The sequence below is a fragment of the Capra hircus genome, chromosome 2 (genome assembly GCF_001704415.2).
Source record: "Capra hircus breed San Clemente chromosome 2, ASM170441v1, whole genome shotgun sequence".
Taxonomy (NCBI): Eukaryota; Metazoa; Chordata; class Mammalia; order Artiodactyla; family Bovidae; genus Capra; species Capra hircus.
The window spans coordinates 45,850,090-45,862,313 of record NC_030809.1 but is presented as its reverse complement, the minus strand read 5'-3'; the positions used below and the strand labels follow the sequence as shown (position 1 = coordinate 45,862,313).

Genomic DNA, 12,224 nt, shown 5'->3' with positions numbered 1-12,224 from the left:
AGTGTTTTGATAATAAAATTCATTGTATATAGTTCTGGTGTATGGGGATTATGGAATGTTCCTAGAAATAGGACTGTTGTGAAAATGTTTATTATGATGGATGTTGGCATATTCTAATAGGAAAAATATAATGAATGTGCCTGCTGCATAGTCTATGTTAGAGGCAGATAAAAGCTCTAATTCTCCTTCTGTTAGATCAAAGGGATTCAATTAGTTTCTACAGAATAAATACAATTTATTGAAATAAATTATATTATGGCTAGAGGTCATGATGTAAAAATCAATCATAGATGTTCTTGTGATGCAAGTTGAGAGGGTAAAAGATCTATTTACTAAAAGGACTGATAAAAGGATAATTTCTAGTGTTACTTCACACGAAACTGTTTGTGCCACTGCTCCTAGGGATCCGATTAAAGCATATTTTGAATAATAAGCTCATCCACCTCACAGAATAGAATAGATGGCTAGGTTTGACATAGCTAAGAATACCCCTAGATTTTTGTTGATGAGAGGATAACGAATAGGTAGAGGGATTCATATGGCTGAGGCTAAGGTTAGCGTTAAGATGGTAGAATAATAAATATGGAGATAGATGTTGTATCTGTCTCCATGTTTATTAAATGGAGATTTAAATATTTAAATAGAGATTTAAATATTTATTTTAATAAATTAAGTATTTATTAAAATAGCTGGTCATAGTTGTTCTTTAATGAACAGTTTGATTGCATTGGCAATGGGATATAATATACTATATGGTCCAATAATGTTTGGTCCTTTTTGAAGTTACATGAGACCCAAAACTTTTCTTCAATTAATATGAGAAATGCCACAGCTAGAAGAATTGGGCCAGTGAGTATTACGATATAAGTTACAAACATTTAGTTAGGGAGAGGAGTTGAACTGCGGTTATAAAGGTTTAAGTTATATGCAGATCCCTAAAAAATCTTGGTTTTGGGTAGTACATTTATAAAATAATTAAATTAAGATTATATCATTAATAGATTTTAAGATACTTTTGTAAAGTAGAGCTTGTTTCTCTTGTCCTTTCCTACTAGAAGAAACATATAATAGAAATCCAGAAATTAATCTGGATTTACTACAGTCTGAACTGAAACTATGTAGGTAGCTGGGCAGAGATGGTCTATGCTTTCCTGGTGCTACTGTGAGTTGCCTAGTAAAACAATTTGGGAGAGGCAGAATTAAACAGTATAACTTGTTAAAATTAATGTTATATTTATTTATATTGCTTTATAATAATTTATAAGTTTATAATAAACCATGACATAATATAAGTAAACTTTACTTATAATAAGGTAGTAAATTCATAGTGATAGAGTATATGCTTTCTTTTTTTATTTGAATGATTTTCACCAATAGACAGCTTTAATGAAAATATTTTACTCATAGAATGCTAAAATCTTTCCATAAGATGTAAGTAAACTTTAGGTTATTTAGGTGGAAAGAACTTTTAATATAATGAATTAAGTGCAATTATTCATATAAATGAACACTTTTTCTCTTGTCTGTACTCAATTCTTCCTGAGATGATTGTGTTAATATCTTGATTAATTTAGTGAGTCTTTTATCTAGTTAATCCTATGGTTACCATGGTATTATATACTTTTCCATTTCTCTGCCTAATAATTGTCTATTTAAAGGTATTTATTTTATTTTTTTAACATAATTAAGATTTATACAATTTTCACAAAACTAGGATACAAATTCTATTCAAGTTCCCAAGACTTTATCAAGACTCTGATGCTGGGAGGGATTGGGGGCCGGAGAAGAAGGGGACGACAGAGGATGAGATGGCTGGATGGCATCACTGACTCGATGGACGTGAGTCTGAGTGAACTCCGGGAGTTGGTGATGGACAGGGAGGCATGGTGTGCTGCGATTCATGGGGTCGCAAAGAGTCGGAGACGACTGAGCGACTGAACTATACTGATAATAGTATATGCCTTTTGATGACAGGATATACAGTAAATATTAATTAATTCAAAATAATATAAAATATTAACAATGAGTTTTAAAGGATATATTAATATGCTTACTGATTTTCCTTTTCTATTTGTATTTTTTTGTCCACAGGCTTTGTCTTGCATTAACTCATCTGAAAAAGAATGAAAAAAATCATATAATTAAGTCAGCACTTGTGGTATTTGATAAACATGTTATTCACACACGTCTCTAGTGACTGTGTAGTACAACAGTTAAGGGAACAGGCTCTAAGCCGGATTGCCTAGACTCAGCCTCTGCAACTAACCAACCACCTGAATTTGGACATGTTATCCTGCTTCACTCTTTCTCAGTTTCCTCATCTGTCAAAGGGTGACGATCCTCTCTCACAGGGTTGTGTCATTTAAAGGCTAAAGCATCTAACACTGTGTCTGGAACATAATAAGCACAAATGAATGTAAGTTTTGCTGTTAATTTTACCATCATTGTTGTTGTTGTTCAGTCGCTAAGTGGTGTCCGACTCTTTGAAACCACACAGACTGCCCCACACCAGGCTTCCCTGTCTTTTACTGTCTCCCAGAGTTTGCTCAGACTCATGTCCATTGAGTTGGTGATGCTCTCTAACCATCTCATCCTCTGCTGCCCACTTCTCCTTTTGCCTTCAATCTTTCCCAGCATCAGGGTCTTTTCCAATGAGTCAGTTTTTTGCATCAGGTGGCCCAAGTATTTGAGCTACAGCATCAGTCCTTCCAATAAGGGTAATTTCCTTTAGGATCGACTGGTTTGATCTTCCTGCAATCCAAGGGACTGTTGAGGGTCTTCTTCAGCACCACAATTCAAAAGCATCAATTCTTCAGTGCTCAGACTTCTTTATGGCCCAACTCTCATATCCTTACATGACTACAGGAAAAACCATAGTTTTGACTAGATGCACCTCTGTCGGCAAAGTGATGTCTCTGCTTTTTAATATACTGTCTAGGATTGTCACAGCTTTCCTTCCAAAGAGCAAGTATCTTTTCATTTCATGGCTGCAGTCACCTTCCGCAGTGATTTTGGAGCCCAAGGAAATAAAATCTGTCACTGTTTCCACTTTCTCCCCTTCTATTTGCCAGAAAGTGATGGGACTGGATGCCATGATCTTCATTTCATGAATGTTGAGTTTCAAACCAGCTTTTTCACGCTCTTCTTTCAACGTCAAGAGGCTTTTTAGCTCCTCTTCACTTTCTGCCATTAGAGTGGTATATCATCTGTATATCTGAGGTTGCTGATATTTCTCCCAGCAATCTTGATTCCAGGTTGAGATTCATCCAGTCTGGCATTCCACACGATGTACTCTGCTTATAAGTTAAATAAACAGGGTGACAATATACAGCCTTGTTGTACTCCTTTCCAAGTTTTGAATCAGTCGGTTGTTCTATGTCTGGTTCTAATTGTTGCTTTTTGACCCCGCATACAGGTTTCTCAGGAGACAGGTAAGCTGGTCTGGTATTCCCATCTCTTTAAGAATTTTCCAGTTTGTCGTGATCCACAAAGTCAAAGGCTTTAGTGTAGTCAAGGAAGCAGAAGTAGTTTCTCTGAAATTCCCGTTTTCTCTGATCCAACAGACATTGGCAATTTGATCTCTGGTTCCTCTGCCTTTTCTAAACCCCATTTATACACTTGGAATTTCTCAGTTCATGTACTTCTGAAGCCTAGCTTGAAGAATTTTGAGCATAACCTTACTTACATGTAAAATGAGCATAACTGTGCAGCGGTTTGAACATTCTCTAGCAGTGCCCTTCTTCGTGACTGGAATGAAAACTGACCATTACTCTTTCTATTCTAACCCCTGATGCACCGCACCCTTAAGTTTGTCACTTAGTAACTCTACTAATTTGAATAGAATTGTTAAAATGCATGCATTGTTTTTAAACTTAAATGTCAACATACACTGTACTTGGCCTGTACTTTATGTACGTAAGAGATTGTTTTTTAATCACATTGTAGTCAATATATTGAATACTTCTACTTTTCTGGATCTTAATGCCAGTTCAAAACATGAAGTAAAAACTAAAAAAAAAAAAAAATCACTTTACTCTAGGTGATTCTGAATATTTTCTGGCTGTTATGTACCTTATCATATATATGCTTGCTGCTGCTGCTAAGTCGCTTCAGTTGTGTTCAACTCTGTGCGACCCCAGAGACGGCAGCCCACCAGGCTCCCCAGTCCCTGGGATTCTCCAGGCAAGAACACTGGAGTGGGTTGCCATTTCTTTCTCCAATGCATGAAAGTGAAAAGTCAAAGTGAAGTCACTCAGTCGTGTCTGACTCTTCGCAACCCCATGGACTGCAGCCTACCAGGCTCCTCCATCCATGGGATTTTCCAGGCAAGACTACTGGAGTGGGGTGCCATCGCCTTCTTCCCATAAGTGCTTGACAATGTTTAAAAGATCACTTTTATTAATCCTTCTTGGAGCCTCACTTTAGCCTATCCTCTGGCAGTCATTTGGGGGATCTTCCATCATACATTTGCTATACAAACCCAATTCTGTAAAGCTGTGTGGACACACACCCTACATTCTAGATACCTTTCATGAATAGGTCTGTATTTCCTCAATTCATGACACTAGAGAAGATTCTTACATAATAAACTTAAAGAGCTTATAAAAGCATGGCGTGGAACAATCACGTTCTTCAGTGAATTGTGGTAGTATGCTGAAATATATGTACATACATATCAGTAGCCAGAGGGTATCAATGAAAGCAGCTGCAAAGGAACTGGGCTAGCATATGTCTCTAATTTGCTTAAAGGTAATGATCATGCAAGGAATTTATTAGCAAGAGTGCTATGTGAATCTTACTAAATAAACTCTTTAATATATATTGCATTTTATTTTATATAATGTATCCATAGAAGAATTAGGTTAATTATATAAGACTAATCTACATGAATAAACTAAAAAGTGTAAAGCAAAGTATAACTAAATCATATAAAATATGTATTTAGGAATTGAATCATTTTTAAAAGACACTATGCACATATAAACTTAGAAATATAGAATTTTAGAAAAATTGGAGACTGAATAGTCTTAAAACCATTTTTCTCATTTTAAAAATGAGAAAAATCCAGAAAAGTTAACAACCTACTCAAGAGCAAACTGGAGTGAACAATACGAAAATAAGCCCTGTTTTGCTCCCTAAGCATTTACTTTTTAAAAGATATACCATAGATGCGCTTTCCAATTCTGTTTGTTCTTTCCAATTGACTTGGCACTGCTTATAAAGACTCTTCACTCTTCAGAAAAGATTGGACCACTGGCTTCTTTCACAGACTTCTATTCCAGAATTGTCAAATGACTCAGCGATTCAATGCCTCAGTTGCTTCATCTATAAAACTAGGATAATAATGTCAACCTAACAAGGTTGTATGAAGACTAAATAAATATATGTGAAATGTCTACAGAGTTATGAAGATTATAAGGCAATATAAGGTAACTGCAAGGGGGTGGTATCTAGTTTCGTTCTTTCACTTTTAAAATGGAAAAATCAAGTCTTTTATAAGATAAACGGTTGCCTAAGTTTCCAGTAGTCATTTATGGATGGGAGAGTTGGACTATGAAGAAGGCTGAGCGCCAAAGAATTGATGCTTTTGAACTGTGGTGTTGGAGAAGACTCTTGAGAGTCCCTTGGACTGCAAGGAGATCCGACCAGTCCACTCTGAAGGAGATCAACCCTGGGATTTCTTTGGAAGGAATGATGCTAAAGCTGAAACTCCAGTACTTTAGCCACCTCATGTGAAGAGTTGACTCATTGGAAAAGACTTTGATGCTGGGAGGGGTTGGGGGCAGGAGGAGAAGGGGACGAACGAGGATGAGATGGCTGGATGGCATCATTGACTCGATGAACATAAGTCTGAGTGAACTCCGAGAGTTGGGGATGGACAGGGAGGCCTAGCGTGCTGCGATTCATAGGGTCGCAAAGAGTTGGACACGACTGAGAGACTGAACTGAACTGAAGTTTCAGAGCAGATGGTGACTGCAGCCATGAAATTAAAAGATGCTTGCTCCTTGGAAGAAAAGCTATGACCAAGCTAGACAGCATATTAAAAAGCAGAGACATTACTTTGCCAACAAAGGTCCATCTAGTCAAAGCTATGATTTTTTCCAGTAGTCATGTATGGACGTGAGAGTTGGACTGTGAAGAAAGCTGAGCACCAAAGAATTGATGCCTTTGAGCTGTAGTGTGGGAGAAGACTCTTGAGAGTCCCTTGGACTGCAAAGAGATCAAACCAGTCAATCCTAAGTGAAATCCTGAATATTCATTGAAAGGACTGATGCTGAAGCTGAAGCTCCAATTCTTTGGCCACCTGATAGGAAGAACTGACTCATTGGAAAAGGCCCTGATGCTGGGAAAGATTGAAAGCAGGAGGAGAAGGGGATGACAGAGGATGAGATGGTAGGATGGCATCATCGACTTGATGGACATGAGCTTGAGCAAGCTCCAGGATTTGATGATGGACATGGAAGCCTGGCGTGCTGCAGTCTATGGGGTCGCAAAGAGTAGGACACGACTGAGCAACTGAACTGAACTGAAGTTCCATAGCTAATCAGTTTACCCCCTCATCAATATTTTCTATTACTTGATACATTATTTCTCCCTTTGAAGAAATAGTTGGAAGTATTAATAATAAAATAAAGAGCTTGCTTTGCTGTTCTATCAGATTTACTCCAAAAGTTATTTTATGATTAAAATATTCCAAAGGATATTAGAATTAAAGTTTTGGAGGAATCACATTATGGGTTTCCAAATATCCTAATCTTCCAGGATGTTTTATTACTCCTGAATGTTATTCCAAATGGTCATTTTTTCTTCTAGGATAAATAATAATTTAGGTGTACTTTAAAATTTTCCTGACTTTTAAAGTATTCCAGACACTGACATACTATGTTCTAAAGTAGTTACCTGTACCACAATATATGTTCTTAGAATTGTTATTATTGTGTAGAACATATATACACATACATATGTATTCATATGGATAAATGCAAAAGCATATATGGCTAAAACATTAATTTGTAATAATTTTCATTTCACCACATCAACCACTCAGGTAAGTCAAATTTCCACTTTGGAAACTTTCTTCTAAAATTATACTTCTTAATCACAATTTCATCTGGTATTTTCCCTGTCTTTTTTAAAATACATTTTTTCATCTTCTATTTCTCCATAAGTTCCTAATTGGTGAACACTCTCTACAACTCAAGGATGCTTTCATGTTACAATAAAATGTTCTTGCTTGCTCATCTTCTGTCAAGTGTTTGAGTTATATTCTTATTCTCTCTTCATTTTAATTAGATTTCTACAGTCTCCTCTGGACATATATTCAGTTATTACACAGTCATATAACTGTCCCAATTGTTAAATATTAAAACATTTCTGTTGTTATTGTTGTCCAGTTGCCAAGTTGTGTCTGACTGTTTGTGACCTCATGAACTGCTGCACACCAGGCTCCTCTGTTTTCCACTAAATCCCAGAGTTTGCTCAAATTCATGTCCATTGAGTCAGTGATGTTATCTAACCATCTCATTCTCTGCCACCCTCTCTTCTTTTGCCTTCAATCTCTCCCAGTATCAGGGTATTTTTCAATGAGTCAGTTCTTCACATTAGGTGGCCAAAGTATAGGAATTTCCCATCTCCTTCAACCCCAGTATGGCACAGCAGGGGACTTCCAGAACTTTGATCCAACAGCATTGTCTAATCTAGTCGTTCCATGCTTATGCTGTACTGGTTGTTAAATATTTTGATTATTCAGTTCAGTTCAGTTCAGTTCAGTCACTCAGTCATGTCTGACTCTCTGCGATGCCATGAACCACAGCACACCAGGCCTCCCTGTCCATCACCAACTCCCAGAGTCCACCCAAACCCATGTCCATCGAGTCGATGATGCCATCCAATCATCTCATCCTCTGTCGTCCCTTTCTCCTCCTGCCCTCAATCTTTCCCAGCATCAGGGTCTTTTCAAATGAGTCAGCACTTCACATCAAGTGGCCAAAGTATTGGAGTTTCAACTTCAGCATCAGTCTTTCCAATGAACACCCAGGACTCATCTCTTTAGGATGGACTGGTTGGGTTTCCTTGCTGTCCAAGGGACTCTCAAGAGTCTTTTCCAACACCACAGTTCAAAAGCATCAACTCTTCAGTGCTCAGCTTTCTTTATAGTCCAACTCTCACATCCATACATGACCACTGGAAAAACCATAGCCTTGACTAGATAGACCTTTGTTGGCAAAGTAATGTTTCTGTTTTTTAATATGCTGTCTAGGTTGGTCATAATTTTTCTTCCAAGGAGTAAGCATCTTTTAATTTCATGGCTGCAGTCACCATCTGCAGTGATTTTGGAGCCCAGAAAAATAAAGTCAGCCACTGTTTCTACCGTTTCCCCATCTATCTACCATGAAGTGAAGAGGCCAGATGCCATGATCTTCGTTTTCTGAATGTTGAGCTTTAAGCCAACTTTTTCACTCTCCTCTGTCACTTTCATCAAGAGGCTTTTTAGTTCTTCACTTTCTGCCATAAGGGTGGTTTCATTTGCATATCTGAGGTTATTGATATTTCTCCCGGCAATCTTGATTCCAGCTTGTGCTTCTTCCAGCCCAGCATTTCTCATGACGTACTCTGCATAGAATTTAAAAAAGCAGGGTGACAATATACAGCCTTGACATACTCCTTTTCCTATTTGAAACCAGTCTGTTGTTCCATGTCCAGTTCTAACTGTTGCTTCCTGACTTGCATACAGATTTCTCAAGAGGCAGGTCAGGTGGTCTGATATGTGCCCATCTCTTTCAGAATTTTCCACAATTTATTGTGATCCACACAGTCAAAGGCTTTGGCATAGTCAATAAAGCAGAAATAGATGCTTTTCTGGAACTCTCTTGCTTTTTCCATGATCCAGCGGATGTTGGCAATTTGATCTCTGGTTCCTCTGCCTTTTCTAAAACCAGCTTGAACATCTGGAAGTTCACGGTTCACGTATTGCTGAAGCCTGGCTTGGAGAATTTTGAGCATTACTTTACTAGTGTATGAGATGAATGCAATTTTGATTATTACCTTCTCATTTACTGATATGTCAAGTATGTCTTCATAATGATATCACAGAACAATTCATTGAATTAGAAAAGCTTCTTTATTAGGTGTATCTACACATAGCCAGAATGTAAACACAGAGAAATGTAATAAATGGCTTAGCAATATTATAATGCGTGTAAAATAAATATTATCTAGGATCTTTTGGCCATTTGTATTTTGCTTTGCTTGATTTCCCACTATACTGTAATTCCATATTTTTGTCATGTCAGTAATCACAAACATCATAATGTAATTAATATTTTGAAAAAAATTCTTGATAATAATTGTTTTACATGAGTTTATGTTCTCAATTTCACTAAATATTTGAAAATTACAAGTATATATACAAATAATAACTTACCTAAACTACAAGGTCTACTTAAATTTTCCTTTGTGCAACAGTAAGAAGATGAACTCTGAAGTAAAAACAGACCAGAGAAGGTGAATAGAAAAAATAAGTATCAATATAATTTTTAAACTTAGCATTATTGATAGCTATAAATAATAATAAAATGAGATCTAGTGTTACCATTTGGCTTTATCTTAAATAAGCAAAATAATTCACTGATAATTTAACAAGTACAATAGAGGCAGTGAGAGAACTTGAAACATGGTAATAATAGTTTATTGAGATAGGAAATGGCAAACATCACAAAAAGTACATGATACTACTTTGTATATTATTGACCTCTTTTTATTCCCCTAAGCCCCAGGAAACAAAAACAATAACTTAAAATAAAAACCAGTTCAGTTTAGTTCAGTTGCTCAGTCGTGTCCGACTCTTTGCAACCCCATGAATTGCAGCACGCCAGGCCTCCCTGACCATCAGCAACTCCCGGAGTTCAGCCAAACTCCTGTGCATCAAGTCAGGGATGCCATCCAGCCATCTCATCCTCTGTCGTCCCCTTCTCCTCGTGCCCCCAATCCCTGCCAGCATCAGGGTCTTTTCCAACGAGTCAACTCATAGGATTAGCATAAAATAAAGCATATATTAGAAGAGAATGCAAAAGTGATATCATGGAAAATGGTAGATTGCTCAAAGAATTAGTCCGTTCACTGAAACAAGTATAATAAACTGTCAAAAGGTTGAAAGATGAACTAATTCAAACTTCATAATTCAATATAAAACTTAAAGCAACCAGGGACTGGTTAATGAAAAAAAAAGGGCAGTTAAATTTTGGTGTTTTAAGAAATCAGTCAGGTCATTAACTGGATGCTGAGATAATGGAAGAAAGACTTTGATGACTGACCACAAATGACAAGGAATACAGTCTTTGAAAAAAAAAAAAAAAAACCATTTGGATGGTCATTAAAGAAACATGTGACCAAAGCCCCCAAAAGAAAAAAAAAAAAACCAAAACAGGACTTCTCTGGTGGTACAGTGTTACAGGCAGAGAAAGTCTGCCTGTCAATGCAGGGGACAGGGGTTCTATCCCTGCTCTGGGAAGATTCCACATGCTGTGGAGCAATTAAGCTCATGTGCCACAACTACTGAGCCTGAGTGCTGCAATTACTGCAGCCCATGTGCCGTAGAGCATGTGCTCTGTGACAAGAGAAGCCACTGCAATAAGAAGCCTGCACGTTGCAACTAGAGGGTAGCCTCTGTTCGCTGCAACGAGAGAAAGCCCACACAGAGCAAGAAGACACAGAGCAGCCAAAAACCAATCAATCATCAATACCCTAGAGAAAGAGGAGAATTTCTAGCTACAATATAATATTTAGCTCAATTTTCAATAAAAAATAATGTAGCATACTAACATATAGGAAATTACAGCCCATTCATAGGAAAAAATTTAATAGAAATGTCCTGTGAAGAAGCCCAGATATTGGACTTAATAGACAAAGATTTTAAAAGCAAACTTTCTTGAATATGCTCAAAGAGCAAAAGGAAACCATGGGCAAACAACTAAAGGAAATCAATAAAAAAATATGAACAAAATGTAAATAAAGAGATAGGTATTATAAAAAGGAACCAAATAAAAATTCTGGATCAGAAAGTACAATAACTGAAACGAAAAACTCTTGAGAAGTTCAACAGCATATTGAGCAGATAGAAGAAGGAATCACTGAATTGAAGATAGGACAATAAAACTGTTGAGCCTGAAAAGCAGGAAGAAAAAAAGAATGAAAAAAATGACAGAACCTAAAGGACCCTGGGGACAACAGTCAAGTGTACCAGCATACACATGGGAGTCAAAGAAGAAGAGAGAGAAAGAGTCAGGGAGAATATTTGAAGAAATAATGGCCAAATATTTCCCAAATTTAGTAAAAGTCATGAATATACACATGCAAAACACTCAACACATTTCAAGGATAAACTCAAAGACATATATATACTAAGACACAGTAAAACTCTGAAAAGACAAAGAGGGAACTTGAAAACAGCAAGAAAAAAACTGACTCATCATGTGTAAAAACTCTTCAGTTTTTGGCTGTAAAATTAACAGCCAAATTCTTGTCAACAAACCACATTAGTAGAAAGCGGAGAGAAAAAGACCATCAACCAAGAATTATATAACAAGCGAAACCATCCTTCAAAAACGAAGAATTAAGACATTCCTGGATCAACAAAAGTTAGAGGAGTTTGTCACTATTATTTCTTTGTTACAGGAAATCATAACGGAGTCTTTCAGGATAAAAGGAAAAGACACTAGACAGTAACTCAAGCTTATATTAACAAAGAACTCTGGAAAAGGTATCTATGTAGATAAATATAAAAGTCATCATTATCATACTTTTGGTTTGTAACTGCTAATATTTCCTACATGCTGGTGTACAACACTGTATTAGTTTTAAGTATACATAATGCTTTTATATATGTATATATTATAGAATGATTACATAATTTTAGTTTACATCCATCACCACATATTTATAATTTTCTTCCTGTGATGAGAACTTTTAAGATTTTTTCTCTGCCACTTTGAAATATACTCATTGTATTGTTAACCACAGTATACATCACGAACCAAGGACTTATTTATCTTATAACTGGGAAGTTTGTACTTTCTGACCACCTTCACCCATTTGACCCACCTCCCAAAATGCACCTCTGGCAACCACCAATCTGTGATATCAAAAATAAAATACTTATGAATAAATTTAATCAAGGAGGTGAAAGTCCTTTACACTGAAAACTGTAAAACACTGAAAGAAAGAAA

At 36.6% G+C, this 12,224-nt stretch overlaps 1 protein-coding gene across 1 annotated transcript in view; it reads right to left on the bottom strand.

The window, feature by feature from the left end:
- The window catches only part of ALS2CR11 (amyotrophic lateral sclerosis 2 chromosome region candidate 11), a 136,688-nt gene that overhangs the window by 39,432 nt on the left and 85,032 nt on the right, over positions 1-12,224 (bottom strand). Inside the window, exons 14-15 of the mRNA XM_018038504.1 lie at positions 9,425-9,479; positions 2,055-2,113 (exon numbers count right to left, since the gene is read on the bottom strand). Coding sequence (XP_017893993.1) covers positions 2,055-2,113; positions 9,425-9,479 — 114 coding nt within the window. The remainder of the gene's footprint in view (positions 1-2,054; positions 2,114-9,424; positions 9,480-12,224) is intronic.